Raw genomic sequence first — 20,105 nt, 5'->3', positions numbered from 1 at the left:
ACGCGAGCAGAGCTCACATTCCACCAGTAGCTTCTGGCTGAGAGTTTGATGAGCCGCAAGTGAAAGCTGTTTTTTCCATGCAGTGACTGTGTTTACTGAGAGTGCTACATCGGATGCCTCCGAGCACGCCTCGCAGTCCGTTCCCATGGTGACCACATCCACTGGAGCTTTATCCACCACAAATGACACTGCCGCGGGGGATGACGGAGATGAAGTGTTTGTGGAGGCAGAATCTGAAGGGTAAAAGTTGACTTTTATATTTGCTTTGTTTAGATTTGTCAGGCCTAATGTATTTGTTTCCTTTGAGCCAAGAAATAGTTGAGCTTTATTTTTGTTAGCATGCTACTAAGAAAATAAGGTAAACCGTAAGTTTGGAAATGCTACCTTGAATAGAACTTTGTGATCATTATTAAAGACAGTCCTTAAAACTATTATATCTCTGAAAATGACATAACATTCACTAAAACAAAGCATTTTAAAGGTACTGATACCCCTCCATTGACTTAACTGCTTGGATTTTTTTTTTAACCAAAAAAAGGAGCCCTGCTGTGAAAACCAGGGTGCATGGCCGGCTCTGAAGTGGCCCTCACACTGGGCATTAGACTGAGACAGGAAGCACTGGCTTCACACAGAGGTGTCGTAGCGGCCACAAGTGAACACGGAAGCAGTGAGCTGCGCGTGGCCAGGGGTACAGCTGGGACTGGGACCCAGACTTCTGGGTAGAGGTCCAGGGATTATCAGGCAACTCTGACACATCAGGGAAATGTGGGTCTGCTGTGGTTTATTGTGTGATGGGTTATAAACCTTAGAATGCTCACTGCCGTTCTAGACCGTGTGCAGGTCACCTTACACACGTCATTTCTGACCCACACGAGATTCTTGCGATGGATTCTCCATTACACAGATGGTAACTCCCAGCTGGGAGCTATTGGCTGTTCTGCTAGTAATTAGCTCAAGCTGAACTTGGCGCTGACTCCAATCCCGCACAGACACTGCCCTGTACCTCTCAAGTGCAGCGTTCTAGTCAGCTGGTGGTTACTAATAATGATGGAAGAGTGAGCAGACTGACTTGCCTTCTCACTGGCCTCTGGGCAGCAGCAAGGAGGACGTGGCAGCCACTGGTTGCCCCAAGGCCTGGGAATAGCCAGCACCCTGCGGAGATCTATGGATAATGTGTTCCCTGTGAGTAAATGTGAACGTCCTTGATAAGGAGGAAAAGGTATCAGAAAAAGTAGCCGCTAAACTGAAACATGTCCAAGTGAGAGAACTACCAGAAGATGCAATTTTTAGAGGGGAGTTGGAATAGTTCTAATTTTTTTAAAAAGTTATTGTTTGTTCCATTCTATCTGGAAGATAGAAATTGGTGTCCCAGCCACTGCTGCCCTCCCTAAATGTTCTCAGTGACCAGGACTGAGCCAAAGCCCAGAGCCAGGGAGTTCTGAGTCTCCCACATAGGTGCAGAGCCCCTCACCTGCTGCTCTGGGGGTGTGCCGTCCCAGCAGAAGCTGTGGAGCCCAGACACTTCAGTATGCGGTGCAAGCTCCACGTAGTGCCGCTGTGCCACACAGCCTGCATCGTACAAGTAGTGACCATACAGGAAAAAGTTTGAGAGCAGTGTTAAGAGACTTTCTAGACTCAGTTTGTATTTTCTAATCGTTTATTTGCCTTTTTTAGTATTAGTTCAGAAGCTGGCCTGGAAATTGACAGCCAGCAAGAAGAAGAGCCTGTCCAGGCCTCTGATGAGTCGGATCTTCCATCCACCAGCCAGGACCCTCCGTCCAGCTCTTCTGTAGGTAAGGTCCCACATGGGCCACATCACACCCAGGAGACGCTGCCGTCTGACAGATCAGTAATTTGTTCTCTGGGTTTTAAAATGTGTTATGAGAAGTCTTACTTTATTATTAAAGGAAACTTGCTTTTTACTTGAATCAGTATTTTATTGATCCTGGCAGTCAGAAATGTAGACCGCACGCTTCCATCCCAGAGTAGTTTCCCCCTGAGTCATCTGGACAGGGCTTGACAGTAGGTGGTTTGTGGCGTTCCCAGGCCCCTAGGGGTGCTGCAGGTGCTGCAGGTGCAGGAGGGCTGATGTGGGCCATGCTCTTGTCTCAACCAGAATAGCTTCCGGCTTGTGTGTTCTGCAGATCAGGTCCTACAAGGGATGTGTGGAGGGCTGAAAGGTGGAGCACACTGCTGCATAAAAGTGTTTGAAATCTGATTATGTTTCAGAGTTTGACTTTTTCCCAGTTTTTAAGCTTACTTTGAGAAAAAGTTGTCATGTATGTTTCTGTGCCCTTGGAGACTCGGGCACAGGAGGGTTCTCCACGGTCACATGGTAGATTGGTGTTCTGTGCTGCTCATTGCAGTCTAATGTCTATGAGAATTACCTTCGCTCAGGCGTTCTGCTGTTGGAGCTCGCATGAGAAAACATACGGGTTGTTGAAATTACAATGCCTTTAGGTTTTTTTGAAAATATAAAACATACCTTCCAGTCTAAGCAGTCATTTGGCTTGCAGATATTTGCCATGTGAACGCAGTTCCATCTAAAGCATCACTAAGAGTAGGCAGTATTAGGGGCCAGTGTTGTGTCACAGCCTGCAGTACCAGGATCCCAGATGAGCCCCAGCTAGAGTGCCCAGCACTGCCTGCTAACGTGCTTGGGAAAGCGACAGAAGATGGGCCCAGGTGCGTGGCACCTGTGCAGAGACGTGATGAAGTGTCAGGCTGATGGCGGCTACTATTTGAGGAGTGAGCCAGCATCTGGGGTATCACTCTTTAACTAAAGTGACATTAAGTATATAGACATGAAAAGGGACCGGGTTTAAACTGCAATTATTGGAGGATGGTGTTGTGAGGAAGCAGCAGTTGGCGTCTGAGGCAGCAGGGCGGCAGGAGCGGAGTAGCCAGAGGTCTGATGGGGTGGCAGCAGAAGGGTCGGCAGAACTTCGAAGGGTGTGAGAACTGTTGGAGGCCTTCCAATAGTTGCCATACTGGCTCTAAAAGCTCAGCAGTATCAGCTAGTGCAAAGGCTGTTCCCGTGATCAAGCCGGAGAGGACTGTGGCTTGGATAAGATGGTAGAGTTAATACGGTCATAAGAAACGGTCAGGGGGATCTTTTTCAATTTGAAATAGCACTTGCTTAAAAAGAAAAAGAAAGGTTTAAATACTGGTAGCAAAATGATGTATCTGCGTTTTACCCATGCAAATGTTTGGCCTTGTCAGTTGATGCTTTCCTGATGTGTGATGTTGTTCTTAGACACCAGCAGCAGTCAACCAAAGCCTTTCCGAAGGGTGAGACTTCAGACAACGCTAAGACAAGGTGTGCGTGGGCGTCAGTTTAACAGACAAAGAGGTAATTCCCTGATATACTGATAGAGTGTGGGGTGGTGATAAGTAAAATCTACTTTCTAATCCTTAAGTTTACCAGTTCTTTTTTAATGTTGAATGTGCACCCACTGGGGAGCAGGCCTCTCGGCATATCGGTGCAGAGCGTGTGTGACAAACACGTGCTTATGCTTGCTGTTTATTGCTTCTTCCTTAAATCCACAGTAAGAATTGGAAAATCTGAGTTATGATTTTCTACTGTAACTGTTAGATCGCATTCTTGCCATAAAAATAAATGATTAATCATTATGATTTCTATCAAAGATGTGGCATATCTTAAATTTTATATTTGTACTGCCAAGATACTTCACCTCACAAGGAATTTTCTGAGAGATAGAAATAAATAAATCTTTTTCAAAAGAATGCTCTCAACTTCATTTGCTTTTTGTTTTCCCGTAGGTGTGAGCCACGCAATGGGAGGAAGAGGAGGACTCAATAGAGGAAATATTAATTAAATGGTCGTAAACTCTGAATAAGATCATCGAATCTGTTCAATGTAATAATTGTCAAGTCGAAGAACATGTTTATATTTAAATTAGTATGCTTGTCTCAACATGCTTTATTAATAAAATGTATTTCGGTGTCAAAATGTGTCATTCTTTTCTTCATTTTAAATCGTTGGCTCTTCCTTCGTCCCCCGCCTACGGGCAGTTGTACCAGATCTTGGATAGCGTCTGCCCGGAACGAGTAGTAATTGCTCTTGCCGTTCTGGTAGGCACGTCGACATTATAGTATTGATCTGAATAAAAGAGAAATTATTTTTAATTAGAGAAAAAACCACCTGAACCCAGAAATTTGGGGCTCATTATTATGGTTAGTGTCCATCATTTTTCTATCAGAAATATCTCACAGCTTCCTGAGAGCGATCTTTCCACAGAAATTAAGGTTGGCTCTTGTTTTTTAGCAGACACCTGAGAACAACCAAGTTAGACTGAAATTTTCACTTGTATTTTATCCTTTTGAAAAAGTACATTTGATGTAATTTATATTATGGAATCATGGGCAAAATAAGATTTCCTAGGCTTAGCTAAGATTTCTGAGAGCTTTGTAGCATTGCAAGTCAGCATAGCTCTGGCAGATAAGGCACCTGCTGGATGCCTGGGTGATGGACATGAACAGTGTTAGAGCAGCTGAAAGAGAAGCTATCCTTCCAGATGTAACTTCCCACTCATTCTCCGTGCGGGAGATCCCGGCTGGCTGGCTCACCTTTGGAGAAGGCATAGTAGTCGTAGCCGTCGGGCTTCCTGGCATTGGGCAGTGAGATGGCTGAGGTGACCACGCCTGGGAGTCCGCTCCATATGGTACTTACTTTCACTTCATTATGCAGGAAGCCTGAAAAGGACATTTTCAGGAAAGGGTGGCAGATTTTCTTGGAAAGAGGCAGGCAAACCTGGGTACTGGATGCATCGCACAGACTTGGTGGAACTGTTCTACAGTGACTTCCTTAGTTCCTGTTACCGACTTTGCATTAATCCCTTAGTTAGGAGAGAACGTTTGTATGCAGTGCTCCTGGTAAGAGGTACTAGGTAAATATGTTTCATAATTAACACACATGAATAAACTGGTTTCTTGACCCATTCTCCCCTATCCCCCTTCAAAGAAAGAGGAACTGATGTTTAATTTCTCACTAAGACATTGATGTACGTTGCATCAGAAAGCTTAAATCATTGGAGCAATTTGATGAGTGTGAGACTTAAGTCTCATGTTACCTTTGTCTTGATAAGAGACTCTGACAGGCGGGTACTGGACTCTGACAGGCGAGTACTGGATTCTGATAGTTTGTATTTGCGGTCCTGGGGCACGCTCAAAGCGCCGACGCCTGACCTGGGCCGTTTCCCCGTACACGGAGTAATTTATAGGGGACCGTCCAGGGCACTTCCTGACGGGTTCCTGCTTATAAGTATACTGCTGGATGTTTCCACCTGTAGAATATTATAAAACAAAATATGAAAATGAATTTCAGTCCCTTCAGATAGAAAATCTTAAACTTTTGTAATTGTTAAATTATATAACATATACCTCTCTTGAAGAAATATACAGATTCGGGCCTGTTCTTGTATTTAGCTATTGAAAGAGCGGCCACGATTTTCCCAGTTAGTCCTCCAAATCCTTTCGCAATTGGTTTGGGATACCCTACGTCTTTTACTTCATTGGTGAACCGCCAGTACTGAGAATCCTGATATTTTAAAACAAAATCACGTCAGTAGTTTTAGGGAAATGGGTTTGTAGCTAAGGAGAAAGCAATAACATAGATGCTTGAATTAATCATTGATATCAAATTGTTAAAATGCAGACTTCTGAGATGCAGATTAAAGCCTTGAGAAAGGCAAAGTTAGAGAAGAAAAAGGGATTGAGGTTTTCCATCCACTGGTCCACTCCCTAGACGGGGGCAGTGGCAAGGTTGGGCCAGGCCAGAGCCATGAGCCTGGATCTTCATCTGGATCTCCTACAAGAGTGCAGAGAGCTGGTCAAATGAGAGCAGCCTGGCCTCTAACCAGTGCCCACAGGCGGTGATGAGATGCCAGCATTAGAAGCTGCCAGGGTTTTTTTGTTTTCATTTTTAAAAGAGATTTACAGAGAGTGGACATAGATATTCCATTTGCTGGCTGACTGCCACAATGGCCAGAGCTGAGCCAATCCAAAGCCAGGAGCCAGGAGGTTCTTCCAGGTCTCCCACACAAGAGTAGGGCCCCAATACTTTGCTGTTTTCTCAGGTCACAAGCAGGGAGCTAGATGGGAAGTGGAGCAGTCAGGATACAAACCAGTGCCCATGTGGGATACCAGTGCTTACAAGGTGAAGATTTAGCCCTTGAGCCATTGCTCTACCCACTGTGCCACAGAATCAACCCCAAGATTCGGGTGACCTTATGTTAGCATAATAAATGGTGTCATTACTACTTGCTGACCTCAGAACATTTTGGTTACCTTAAAGAAGAAAGTTTTTCCCTCACAGTTGCATCTGGTAAAAACTGTGTCAATAGGGGACGGTATGCCCCAGACTTCGGTGATTCGGCGAGGCGGGGATGGTGGTTGAAACGGGTTCAGCATCCAGAAATAATGACCTAAGGGAAAGATCTGTCAGCCTACAAGCTAAGTATGAAAATGGCCCCAAACAACCAACCTGTTTAATGTTACACTAGAGCAAGACACGCACTGCGTGACAAGAAATGTAGGCACACCGAAGGCCGAATTCAAGCATTTCTGAGTGGGAACTGTTAATTCAGGCTTGGCTTAAGCTGAAATGAGCCCCTTGCCTCGTGTATTAAGAGCCATTTACTAAACCTCAGCTTAAGATCAAAGAGTCGTAAAGCTTTCTAGCCACTACTGTGTAAGTGTAATTGGTTTCTTTTACAGGTTAATCAATTAGCTGAGCCCAGGAGAGAAGCCACCTGAAATGGCTGCTGTCATGTTGCTCTGCTGAAGAGCAAGCTCCGTCACCAAGGAGATGTTTCCAAGGCAGAGAGAGCAAGGAACACCAGCCTTGGTATCATCTTGACTGATGAAAAATGCGAACTTGAGCCATGAGGAAGATTCTGAGGTATTTGGTATTTTAACGTCTCATTTTGTTCATTGTTGTAACTGCTGTTCTCAGGTTCTCATGAATAGAGTTCATCCATCCCACTGACCAGCACTGACCATACACCTGGGCCAAAGGACAGTAAGAGCTCAAGTTAGGCACCCAGCTCACCTCGGAATGCGACCAGCGTCCCATTGCGCAGTGTAGTCAGTCCGTCTACTGGCTTACCGTTGCACAGATTGGTCTCATCTAGGACAAGTTAACAAAACAGGAATTGACCCAGAACAGAGTAACAGGAATGTCCTATTCTTTTCAAATCCTATACAGGGTTCCATTTCTTAGAGAAGTTTCTGAAGGGTGCAATTTAAGATTCTTACATTTCATAATAATGTCTTAAAAAGTATTACATGAAATAAGTTATGAATTGGAATGGACCAGGTTACCTCTTTCTTCATGTAAATTAGACTTTGGAATTGGTACTTGAGCAGATGTGCTTCAATCTGAGTACCCTTTGGTTTGGAAAAGGAAGAATCCAAATTTTTGCTTGGCATTAATACTTTAAGGCTAGGCTACCAGGTAAAACTAGCAACATTCTGTGTAATGCCATTTCTGCTGCTTACAGACACAGATATACTGAACTTCTAACCCTCAGTAAGTGCTCCATTTTCTGGAGACTAAGTAAACATGATTACCTTTTCTCTTGCTTTCCTGCAGGGAAGCTGTGTGACTCCATGGGTTAATGTGGTGAGGGGTCAGGTAATATGTCTGCCACGTGATACTAAGGACATGATCAAGTTTAAAAGTGCAGGTAGCAAATGATTACCTGAAAGCATGGGACTAGTGATGATGCGTTCGCTGGGTTCCCGCACCAGGTACCCGCCACCTGGGATGACTACAGGGATGAACCCAGGGGGCCCGGGGATCACAAAAGGCTTTTCTCCCGGGTTTGCTTCAGCGATATCTACTTTCTGGGTAGAAGTGGGCTTGGTGGTGGTTTGGAGCAGGGCTCCTGCCGTAGTGGTAGGGTTCAATTCTGAAGAGGATGGTGTAGTTGTCTTTGGGGGGGTTGGAGTAGTCTTTGGTTTCTTCACTTTTGATGTGTTTGGCTTCCTGGTGGAGATAGGCTTCTTGGGTGCTCTGGTTGGCTTTGGGAGGGAAGTAGGCTTTTTCGGTGCTTTAGTTGGTTTTGGAGGTTTGGCATCAGTTGCTTTGGCGTCAGTATCTGCGTCTGATGATTCTTCAGGTTTGTTTGTAGACTCTTCAGTAGTAGTTGTCATTTTGGTTGCTGTGGTTACTTCAGGTACAGAAGTAGTTGCCTTTGGAGTAGAAGGTTCAGCATTTGGTTGAGTGGGAGGCTGCGTGGTGGTAGCTGCAGCAGGTGTCTGAGAAGTACTTGGAGCAGGCTCCTTGGGGGAGTCAGGGGCAGGCTCCTTGGGGGAGTTGGGGGCAGGCTCCTTGGGGGAGTCAGGAACAGGCTCCTTGGGGGAGTTGGGGGCAGGCTTCTTGGGGGAGTCGGGGGCAGGTTCCTTGGGGGAGTCAGGAACAGGCTCCTTGGGGGAGTCAGGAACAGGCTTCTTGGGGGAGTCGGGGGCAGGTTCCTTGGGGGAGTCAGGAACAGGCTCCTTGGGGGAGTCAGGAACAGGCTTCTTGGGGGAGTCGGGGGCAGGCTCCTTGGGGGAGTCAGGAACAGGCTTCTTGGGGGAGTCGGGGGCAGGCTCCTTGGGGGAGTCAGGAACAGGCTCCTTGGGGGAGTCGGGAACAGGCTCCTTAGGAGAGTTGGGAACAGGCTTCTTGGGGGAGTCTGGGGCAGGTTCCTTGGGGGAGTCAGGAACAGGCTTCTTGGGGGAGTCGGGAACAGGTTCCTTGGGGGAGTCAGGAACAGGCTCCTTGGGAGAGTTGGGGGCAGGCTCCTTGGGAGAGTCGGGGGCAGGCTCCTTGGGGGAGTCAGGAACAGGCTTCTTGGGGGAGTCGGGAACAGGTTCCTTGGGGGAGTCAGGAACAGGCTCCTTGGGAGAGTTGGGGGCAGGTTCCTTGGGGGAGTCGGGAACAGGCTCCTTGGGGGAGTCTGGGGCAGGCTCCTTGGTCGTGGTGGGAGCAGGCTCCTTGGTCGTAGTGGGAACAGGCTCCTTGGGCATGGTGGGAGCAGGCTCCTTGGTCGTGGTAGGGGCGGGCTCCTTGGTCGTGGTGGGAGCAGGCTCCTTGGGCGTGGTGGGAGCAGGCTCCTCCTTGGTTGTGGTGGGAACGGGCTCCTTGGTCGTGGTGGGAGCAGGCTCCTTGGGTGTGGTGGGAACAGGCTCCTTGGTTGTGGTGGGAGCGGGCTCCTTGGGTGTGGTAGGAGCAGGCTCCTTGGTCGTGGTAGGAGCAGGCTCCTTGGTCGTGGTGGGAACAGGCTCCTTGGTCGTGGTAGGAGCAGGCTCCTTGGTCGTGGTGGGAGCAGGCTCCTTGGTTGTGGTGGGAGCAGGCTCCTCCTTGGTTGTGGTGGGAGCAGGCTCCTTGGTTGTGGTGGGAGCAGGCTCCTTGGTCGTGGTAGGGGCAGGCTCCTTGGTTGTGGTAGGGGCTGGCTCCTTGGTCGTGGTGGGAGCAGGCTCCTTGGGCGTGGTGGGAGCAGGCTCCTCCTTGGTTGTGGTGGGAGCAGGCTCCTTGGTTGTGGTGGGAACAGGCTCCTTGGGTGTGGTGGGGGTTGCCCCCTTAGGGGTAGTAGGGGCTGACTGCTTAGTGGTGGTAGGAGCAGCTTCCTTGGGGGTGGTGGCTGCAGGTTCTTTAGGAGTCGTGAGAACAGGGGCTTTCGTTGTAGTTTCTGCTTTGGGAGTAGGCTTAGCAGGGAGTTTCGGTGAGGGTGTAGAATCTTTAGCAGGTGTTTTGTCTGCAGTCCGTGTCTCTTTAATTGAGGTTGTCTTCTCTTTTGCACTGCTTGACGTCTGTTTGTTTGTTTCAGTAGTCTTAGTTTCAACTGTAGTCTCCTTATTGGTTTTGGGAGGTTTCTCTTTGGATTTATCAGGATTAGGTGGAGAACTAGGTTTAGGATTTGTTGGCTTTACCGTTGTAGTTTTGGGAGGTGAGGTAACCTTACTACGTGGTGTGGTGGAGACAACGGGCGTTGGGGTGGGCTTAGGGTCACCACTGTCCAGTCCACTTCCAATGTCATCTGCTGCCGGTGGCTTTGAACTAGGTTCCTCTTTAGGAGTTCTTTTTTTCTTGTTGTCTTTCACTAGAGAAAATCATAAACATCTTGTTAGTTTGAATAGTTGTTGTTGTTGTTTTCCTTGAATGGAGACACAAGATCACATCTTTATTATTGACTAGTGGGTTTCTAGGCAAGTTGCTACCCCTTAATATGTCATTAGTTTGCTGGAAAAAAAAAAGGTAAATGCTCAAACTGTCTTATTGGGCTATTTTAGGGAGTAAATGAGAAAAGGGATGAAAAAGCCCAAATGGAGCTATACAACCAGTGCATGGAAGCCAGTGGCAACTTCGAAACGACCAACATGACCAATGACACAGGTCTGTTTGTTCACCCTTTCTTTCTTCCTCTCATTTCACCTTGCCTAGAAGTGTCCCTTCCTCCTGGAATCAGAGTTCCAACTGCACTGGTGACCCGAGTCCACCCCAAGGCTGCTGAGCCCTGTTCACCCACAGGGCTGTTGGCTGCTTGTCTGTCTCTGCCAGCTCCAGGTGATACAGAGAAGTGATACAGATGCCATGGCAACGAGAGTTGAATGGAATTTCCCATTGCGCTACACCATTGGTGAACTAGAGCCCAGTAGTACTACATGGGGATGTATTCCACTGGGCAAACATGTATTACGCTTGGCTAGGCTAATCATCCTAGACTTCAGCCAGGGGGAAGACTTCAGAGGAAATTATGGAAATCTAGTGCGTCCGCAAGAAAGAGAATATATTTTAGAATGCCGGGGAATAATAAAGCATAGAACAAAGAGATCTCTTCAGGGAAGCAAGAACCTGCCCCCACGTGCCTTGTCCACTAGAAGGGAATTGGCCAAATATGGCCAAATAATGAAGGTGGTGTAGGAACTAGAGCATTACAGTGCTTGTCCACCGAGGTTTACAAGAAGTCAGTGGATTGGTATTTATGGCACACTTGCAGTTGGGTATGGTGTGAAATGAAGGAGGCTGGGATGGGGCTGGAGACACAGGAAGGTTAAGTTAGGTGAAAGAAGTCAGCTGGCATCAGGAGACAGGAATGACAGAACAGCGTAAAACCTTGTCTGGAGCCTCCACAGCCGCTCTTAAGCACGGCTCCCCAGGGTGGCTTCCTGGAGGGGCGCTGATGTCTCCTGGAAGGACCTACTTTGATGCTTTTCTAAAACAGTGCATTTAGTCATTTACCTCCCCCCCATGTCAAAGTGCCCCCGGGTCACTGCCGACACACACTGTTGTAACATGGCATTGATATAGTCTGCGATCTTTATCAATGCTCAAACCTTTGGGTTTCTTCTGTAATTCTCTATTAGCAGCTGAGTTTTTGGAAGACTTGACTTTCCGAATAGTTGAAGAGGAAGAAGAAGAGGAGGAGGAGGACTCTTGATTTTCAGAAACAGAATGTTCTATAAATCAAATAAAAAGGTTGATCACACCAATTGTGATTGAAAACGAAAGAAAGAACCGCCAGTCCAAACACAGTTAGAGATGTGGCCTGTGCTGCAAATGTCAGCAGGTTCTGCTTTTAATTTATCAGTAATACGATCAATTGACCTTTTAATTAGTTAAAACCAAGGCACCTGCACTTGATCATAAAAGTAGCAGCTTTATCATTTTCCCTTGATTTTCCTGTACCTCCGGAATATCTCACAGAATCTGATTATTTTGTAAATAATAATGAGTAAGATTTGTTCCTTCTGCTTGTTAACCCAAAGTCATGCTGGGTTTGGTAAATACACAAACATTCAGCCTGTGGCTTCAACTTTGAGGCTTAAAGTGAGCAACAAAAGTGCACTGGGCCTTTTGCAATCCACAAGAGGCCCCTGTTCTCTGAGAACAGCTTAATGTAAGCAGTCTGCCTGCAGGCTGTCATACCTAAGAAAACTCCTTTTGTGACATCTGTCATCTTCCTACCTTCTGTTATTTCCTCTGATTCTATAACTTTCTTAGTCTTCTTCTTGTTTGGTGCTTTGGGCGAGCGTTTAGTTGTTGATTTGATGCTTTGAGGTGCTCCTGGAGGCCGAGGTGCCGGCTTGGAAGTTGGTGGTGATGTGGGATTGTGCACTGAGGCCAAGCAAGACAGGCGAGTTAACATCTTGTTTAGACTCATCAGTAACTTTCACTGTGTAAAGCATGAATGCACCTGAGGAGATGCTGGCAAAATCCGGGGCAGGCAGGATCTAGCCCAGCGCTAGTCACTAAACCGGTCAGCTCTGGGCAAGTGCCAACACACAGTACCAGGCTTCGAAGTGTACAGATGATGGCACAGCAAGGGCTCAGCAATGGAAGCCCTGGACCCCCGTCCTAGGCCTGGAAGTGGCTACCTTGTGACCTTGGGCAGGTAGGCTAACCTCCTGAGTGTCCCCTTCTCACCTGCAAATAGACGTTTTGGCAACATGACTTGTAAAAGTGTTGACGTACCTGGAAAATACTTGATTCTATGAACATAAGCCATGCCACCCTTGCATAATCAAAAAGGCAACTGCATGTGAGTAACAGGCTAGCCATGCTCTTGGGAAGAGGAAATAATTAGAGTTTTCCAGTTTGCATGTTCATTCAAGTCTCATGTTGGATGTCTGCTGACCTTTCATTTGTTCTTAATGACAAAGTCCTACAAGCAGTGTTTTTCCTTGTGGAGATCTCCCACCTTCATATTATGCTTTTGCCCCTCCCACAGGGAAGCAACTGTCACTTTGGCATGAATCTTCCTGTTCGCCTTCCCGGGCCTTTTTCCTTTCTGGAAGAGAAGCCACGGGCCCTTTGGATAGTTGAACAGTGGGAACCAGAAGGAAAGGATGGGGGGCTCTATAGGAGGACATTGTGAGCCTGGAAGGTCAGCGAGCACAGGTTTGCAGTTCATTGGACAGTATTTGCATGACAACAACCAAATGACTACCTTTGGTATAAACAGCATGTAAATGAGAACACCTGGTGTAATATACAAAACAAAAGGAATTCCAATCAAGAGAGGGAAACAGTACGGACTCTCAGTGTATAAAGTCTGATGCCCCTAATAAACTTCGGCTTTGACAATCAGTCAGGGTACACGCGTGTTATTATCGGCTCCGTGCACCAAGTCTGTCGCTGCGGGACAGCGACAGGGCTCCTGAGTCGGGGGCTCGGAGGGAAGGTCGTGATCCTGCTTGCTGCTCGGTTCTCTAGGGTGTCTCTCCATGCACTGTGAGCTGGGGCTGCCCTCCACCTCCTCCCCCCTCACAGGAGTGCCTTCCGCCACCGTGAGCAGCAGCCCCACCCTACTCCAGCAGGCACCAGGTGAAGAGCTCCCTGCGGGCCCAGTCCTCTCGTTGCAAACGCATGGACTGTTGTGCTTGCTGGACAGATGTGGTCTGCAGAGACACCCAAGCCAGCAAGCAGGAGCTCGGGCAGGCCTGGAGCAGGTTTGCTCGCTACACTGTACATACCGTGGGTAGCTCCTCTCCTTTGAGTTGAGCCCCTGGCAGTGAAGCCCCACCTAGAGCTAAGGTCATCTAACTGGACACTTTCTGGAACCTTCCTCCCTCCCTACCCACCCATTCTCTGCCCCCAGCACAGGCTTAGCTTTTGGTCTCCAGCCAAGGCAGCTATGGGGTTGAGTGATGGGTACCTGGGGAGAGCTGCAGGAGCGCTGAGCCCGGGGTTCCATTGGTTTAGGAATGCTTTCCAATGAAAACACTAAGCAGTTACACTCTGCTGACCAACACTTTAGCTCCAAAGCAGCAGGAGGTGCGCCTCGGTTGAAACAAGCACTAAGGTGATTATGCCTGTTTTCACTGTCACCTCCACAGTCTCCTCATTTTAACCAAGCTTGTGCTAAAGGAAAGCAATTCATTCACTAACTGTACTGTTCAAATCTTTTTTGCAGCCTCTGGAGAATTCTGTGACAGCCTCTGGGTCCCCTTCAAGACTAACACCAAAAAAGGTGGGTCTTCCCCTTCTTATGGATTCTGTCAGGCACAGACATTGGAATGGGCGCCATGGAGCAGACTACACACGGGAAGCAGCATACTTTTTAACAAGTTCTAGTTGACTTAACCTGAGCCTGAACCACAGCTGAAGAAATAGCATTGTGCTTGGCCCAGGCCTGTTACTCAGCAGCCACCTCCTGCGCTCCTGGAGCCTGGCTGAGCCAGCCACTTCTCGTCTTCAATTCATCTTCGTGAAACTAGAGTGTTCATAGAGGCTTATGTGGTAGTAAAGTCAAGATGACAGATAGCCCGCCTGTCAGACTGATGTGACACTGATGGGTGAGGTAGGTGTGCACACCTGCTGGGGCCAGCTTACCTTCTTGGCAGAATTCCTCGTAGTCGGAGCAGCACTTGCCGTACGTCTTACACTGGGCATCACAGTCACACTCCCTGCCTCTGGCAAAGGACTCGAAGCAGCGGCCCTTACAGGAGAGCTCTGCCCAGAGCAGAACAGAATGGAGAGGGTTAGTGCTGATGAATTTAGTCCTGTGTGTTTGTAGCCTTTCTCCCCTTGTTCTGACCAGCATTCAAAGGAGCACATCTAAGTCTTTGATTTGGAGTTTGAAGTACATCATTCAGCAGCCAAATGGATGATGTTCCAAACTGGTGACAGCCAAAGTCAAGGTGACTTGGGCCAACTCTCCCAGCCCACGGAGGCTCCAGAAGAGTCCACTGCCACCCCATTGCTACCTGAGACGGAAACTGCCCCTCACACTGCAGCCATGGAGTGCGTGTGCAGTAGCTGAATGTTGGCAAGGCCTGGCTCAGCATGCCTGGGGGAGTGTCCAGGACGGACAGTCTCCACTGCGACAGACTGGGTGAGAGCCCATCCAAACCCTGATCATCACACAAAAGGCCTTGGCTTAAGATTAAGTCACTTGCCAAGGGACGCTTGCCTTACCGACTGTCCAACACAGAAAGGGCATGATGTATTTACCAGCTTCACCTGCACGTTCTAATGCAGATGCAACGTTAAAAATGCCAAATCCAATTTTCATAAATTGAGCATGTTGAAACAGTTCTGAGTGAACAACATGAATACGTTGAGGAAAGAGACCAGTCGTAATCTGAAGTTCAGATCCTTTGAATTTTAGCTGAAACTCATTGAAATCACTGCTCCTTCCCTGTCCAAGTAACTCTCTCAGATAAGTTACAAACACATTGCTATCAAACAGTCAAATCAGTTCTTCTGCTGCAGCTGTTGAAAGGCCTCCCTTAGCCACTGCGTCTGGTTGTTAGTCAACAGTTACTTGTTACCTGATGACCCCTGGGTCCTGGCAGTAAGCTTCCCTTGAAAACACGTTTGGCCCAGGTGACATAGCGGCCTGGTGCAAGTGGCTCCCCACGCCTCCCACAGTGATCACAAGCGTTGACACATCCTCAGGTGCAGGGCACAGTGACGTTGAGGCAGGTGAAAGGAGTGGCACTCAAGCGAAGGAAGTGAGACAGGTGGGAAAGCAGCATTGCCAGGGGCGCCATGGCTCACAGGATGTGCCAGCACTCAGCACTTACCCACCGTGCAGACTTTCTTGAAGTCAGGGCAGCACTCCATGTAGTGTTGACAGTTATAATCACAGTTGCAGGTGGCATCTCTAGAATACCCTTCCCCACATCTCCCTGCACAGCTTGATAAATCTAAAATGATACAACACTAGGGTGAACGTGGCCCAAGCCCTGGGCAGGCAGGGGAACCCTAAGGAAGATAACGCCACACAACAGGGGGCAGGCTTGTTCACACTGCAACCTGCTGGGGGTGGCAGTTAGCAGAAGTCCCAGGGGGTCCTCAGGCCTCAATTCCTGCATGGCCTTGTTCTTCAACAGTTGGAGAAGACAAAGGCACAAAGAGGGAGAGATTCCTGGTCCCCTGGAAGGCAGACTCAAAGTGCCTGGAGATCTTACTGCTGATTACCCATGGCCAATAGGAATCATTCCAGCACCAGCTTCTCCAAGATGCTTGGAAATGTCCCAGGAGTCCCTGCTTGGGGACGGGGAGGCTGGATATGGTGCCAATGTGCTCTAAAGCACAGGGCTCATGTGAGCTCCAGTACACGTGTGCTGTTAGTCAACGAATGCCTACTGATAATTTGTGATGACTTTCTTCATGCTTAATGAGTGTCATTATTTGGATAGTAACTTATACGGTCATCCTTAGAAAACAGCCCACCCAGGATTGAAACTACAAAATAATATTTGAAAGCCCAGTTTTCCTCCCAGTTCTGCCAAGCACAGACTGTACTAGGTTTCTGCTCCTTGGTGGCTGTGAATAGCGAGCCCTTGAGATAGTGCCTGGGCACTAAAATAAGCCTCAGAGTTCTGGGCCAAAAGTAAACAAAGCATGACTTCCCTCAATTCACTTGCAAAATAGCACCTTAAAAAAAAATCTAACAGAGATAACCACAGGAATGCAACGGAATCCATCTCTGGAATAGAAATTGGCAGGTGCAATGTCCTAAATCCATAGAGGGATGTTGGCACACACTGGAAAAATCTCAAAAGAAAAGAGTCCGGGAAAGTTAATGTCTTAATACACGAATAAAATGACAAACACGAGGACAACTTTCAGAACTTTCTGCATACATATGCATGTGCACGATACATACAAGATGCATATATAGTGTATGTATATAAATACATATATTATATATAAAGGAAGAATGAGAAGAGTCCAGGAAGCAAGAGAAGCCGACAACACAACACAGGAAGAGTCTACTTTCAGAGAGTAGAAATCTGTTTTATGTTCCTTGCTCTTCATCTCACTAAATTTATTGAAACGAGTTAAGCAACCCACGGTCCTACGGAAGAAAAGGTGGGTTCGGAAATGCAGCCTGCGCTGTCAGGCTTGTCGCAGCGCCGCTGGGGCCCTGGCAACGGGCCAGCTCTCCCTGCTCGGTGTGACTCCCACCTTCCTTGTCTAAGCAGCTCTGCAGCCACACTCGCGTAGGCCGTCATCGCTCCTGCTCAGGTCTGGTGAGTGTTAGCTGTGCTACAGGAATTGTCCAGTGGGGAAAAGTAATTCCACTCATCATGAATGAGAGGGGGGCTGTGCTGAGGGGCTCGTCTGCAGGGTGGTCCTCCGGTGTGTGCCTGCGCTGCCCATCCAAGACCGACTGCCTCGCGAGGTCCGTGAGCTGCTCAGCACCGTGATAAACAAGGGCATAGCTGCCAGCACTGCCCCGAGTGTGCATGAACAGTCCTTGTGGAAAAAGCCGTTCGGAGCGCTCTGCAGGCCATCACAACACGGTCTGTGTCTGCTTGGTGTCAGGGTAAGTGACTTATGAGCTGATGAGATGCAAAAGGTTACTTTCTCAATATATGTTTACAATGGCATGCTGTTGAAACACTGATGTTCTCAGGTACTTTATGATGCCGAGAGCTCCCTCAGGCTTGTCAGGTTAGTACCTGCACTAGTTAAACTTCTGGGGAGAATCACAGAAATAATGGACTCTAAAACTATCCTGTGTGAAAGTTGTGAACTTCTGGAAAGATATGAACTAACACAGGAAGAGCAGGCAAGGTCCTAGTGCTCCTCAGATATGCTGCAACATTTGCATCCTTGAAAGGTTATGCTGTGTGTTAAGTATGCGTTTTTAGAGACCTGTTTTGTGATCGCAGAGATCAGAGGTGGCTGTAGGAGGTAAGTGCGTTGGGGACTGAGGTACCTTTAGATGAGGCCTGCTGAATGAGGACAGCAGAGCAGAGCAGCAGCAGGCCCGCGGGAAGCACTCTCCACTCCATGGCTGTGTCCAGACGCTGCCCGGTCCTGGGACCAAGAGGGAAGGAGTCACACAGCTGCTCTTCTGTTCCCCCACTGCCTTCTGCTTGGCACACACAGTAGCTCAGTAACTTTTAAAATGCAGTTTAACGTTTGAAAAGCCCCATCCCTGACACAAGTCTAAAGCAATGAGCTTTATCTCTATACAAAATAGCTGACCATTAGATTGTACCTTACACACAAAAATCATCAAGTCGCCTTCAGTTATGTTAGAAACTTTAGAAATCTCCAAAACAACACAGACGTATCTTAAAACTGTACAAAGTATAGCATGTACTTACAGTGCAATCTTATCCTGGGAAAAAAAATTAGCTGGCTGCAGTAGAATTTAACAAGCATAGTAGAATCATTGTTCTAAGTTTCCCTTAAATCCCCAATTTAACAGGTGCATTGTATAAATCTGAGTCCTTTCAGAGCTCTCCAACTACTATCCTAAAAAGTGTTTCAAATACCTTTCATAAAAATACATTTAATTCCATAAAACAGGCTAGCGTTGGCACTTACCTGTGAAAGAAGAGATGAGGTTCTCCAGTATCCTGGAAGTCTTATATATCAGTGCAGGTCTTCTGGTTTAACCAATTAGTCCAAAGGTTAGACAAAATCAACAGTGACAACCTATGAAATCAAGCTTTCCTCATTTACTGGAAGAAGGCCCAGCTGACTAGACTTAGGCAACATCTGGAAAACACTTCCATTAACAAAAATGACTACTACAAAATAAATTTAGATTTATTAGCCAAAACACATTTCTAAGTGAAGTGAACAAATTGTTCTGAGCTGGTGGACAGTTCTGGCAGGCTTTGCCTGAGATGTTCCAACGCCAGGATCACCTCCTGTGTCCACTTAGGTGTAGCAGCGGTGCCTTCGAAGTGTGTCTAGTGTTAGATTAGGGCATAAATGTTCTGAACTGACCCCACACAATCCCATGTGCCTCTCTTGGGTTTCTTTCCGCCAAGTACAGAAAACAACCATTTGCTGCTCCAGGATTCCGCTGGCCAATTGCCCACTTCAGATCTAGTCTCTCAAAGATTTCTCGAATGTTCACTTAGATGTCGTGTTGTTGGGACAGAATTTATCTGAGATGTTGGTGTGGAGGAGATAGGGGGTGCAAAGAATGCATGATGTCACATCCTGTGCCCATCTTCTAGGGTGGCTCTGCTTGGTCCATCTGAGTGCTTGGCAGTGGCACAGGGGTGCCTTCGGGGGCCGTTCAGGTGTGCATCAGGGTTACCTCAGACTGCGCTGCCTGCATCTCTCTGTTCCTGGGATGTGAGCACACGGGAAACAGTGTCTAGACACGAGTCGGACTATGACATCAGTGCAAGTATCATTGTGCTTGGCCTTGGAGACTGCGGTAGGTGGATGAGCAGCCCCAGTCGTTGCTTTTTCTAGCTGCCCTGCCAGACAGATGGGGCATTTCCCAGCTGCCCTTGCAGGGAGATAAGACATGCACATGCATGTCCTTCCAGGAGAAATAGGAGGGGAGGTGGCACGCACAGTGGCAGCGCCAGTTTGCAGAGACACCTCGTTCCTGCCCACCGACCTGGCAGCAGCCTGGGGAGCTGGTTCCTTGGGAACACACATGCCTCCCACTCCTGCTCCTGTCAGGCTCACAAAGGAAAACGCACTCCTGCAGAGGCACAGCGCCATTCTGAGGCCTTTCTAGGTGGCAACTCAGCAGAGAAAGCTTCACGAGTTCCCAAGTGGGTCTTACTTAGAGCAAGTGCATCTCGTGGCTGGCATTCTACGCAGTATTATTGGTGAGGAAGTGTTGAGACTGGAAACAGAGATGAACTAATTTTGGATTTGCAGGTGATGCAATTGTGTGTGTAGAAAATCCCAATGAACCTGTGAAAAGCTATAAAAATAAGATCACAGGGCTTTAAAATGTTCCAAGTTTATTTTCAAGTTAGAGAAATACACAGAGACAGAGGGACAAATCTGTTCAGTGGTTAACTACCAAAGTGCCTGCAACAGCCAGAAGCCAGGGGCTCCGTCACCGCCAGGGAGCTGGAACCAGACACTGATGGTGGGGGGCAGCGCACACCACATGGCATCTTCAAGGCCAGTAACAGGAGCCGTGTTGATACCATCTCCGTGCATGTTTGTTGTTGTGCATGAAAGAAGAATTTCTAAAAATAAGATTGATTTATTCCTTTTGTTCAATCTATTTGGTGATGTCACTGAGTGGTGTTCAGCATGTTCCAGCCTCAGAGTTGGTTCCTGGAGACATGCAGAAAAAGCCTCCATTCCCTTAACTGTGTGGTGACTTCGACACAGTTCAAATGCGGTGTAGAGGAAAGACGCT

The 20,105-nt window shown here is 47.7% G+C and overlaps 2 protein-coding genes across 6 annotated transcripts in view; one reads left to right on the top strand and one right to left on the bottom strand.

Moving 5' to 3' along the window:
- Positions 1 to 3,968, top strand: part of TPR (translocated promoter region, nuclear basket protein) — a 49,746-nt gene extending 45,778 nt beyond the window's left edge. For all 5 annotated transcript variants that reach the window (XM_040985376.1, XM_040985375.1, XM_040985374.1 and 2 more), the window contains 4 exons: positions 84 to 240; positions 1,675 to 1,793; positions 3,257 to 3,352; positions 3,784 to 3,968. In XM_040985376.1, coding sequence (XP_040841310.1) covers positions 84 to 240; positions 1,675 to 1,793; positions 3,257 to 3,352; positions 3,784 to 3,839 — 428 coding nt within the window. In that variant the 3' untranslated portion in view covers positions 3,840 to 3,968. The remainder of the gene's footprint in view (positions 1 to 83; positions 241 to 1,674; positions 1,794 to 3,256; positions 3,353 to 3,783) is intronic.
- On the bottom strand, positions 3,928 to 17,784 carry PRG4 (proteoglycan 4). The gene is made up of 12 exons (XM_040985380.1): positions 17,685 to 17,784; positions 15,538 to 15,660; positions 14,342 to 14,461; positions 11,975 to 12,124; positions 11,344 to 11,466; positions 7,725 to 10,109; positions 7,073 to 7,150; positions 6,310 to 6,446; positions 5,404 to 5,560; positions 5,094 to 5,306; positions 4,591 to 4,716; positions 3,928 to 4,123 (listed from the first exon to the last, which is right to left on the bottom strand). The coding sequence occupies exons 1-12, from the start codon at positions 17,758 to 17,760 to the stop codon at positions 4,026 to 4,028; spliced, it is 3,786 nt and encodes a 1,261-aa protein (XP_040841314.1). The 5' UTR covers positions 17,761 to 17,784; the 3' UTR covers positions 3,928 to 4,025.
- Between the last annotated feature and the right edge of the window lie 2,321 nt (positions 17,785 to 20,105).

Source organism: Ochotona curzoniae, unplaced genomic scaffold, assembly GCF_017591425.1.
Source record: "Ochotona curzoniae isolate NIBS_2020 unplaced genomic scaffold, NIBS_Ocur_1.0 contig_430, whole genome shotgun sequence".
NCBI classification, from domain to species: domain Eukaryota; kingdom Metazoa; phylum Chordata; class Mammalia; order Lagomorpha; family Ochotonidae; genus Ochotona; species Ochotona curzoniae.
This window is presented reverse-complemented; position numbering and strand designations above follow the sequence as displayed.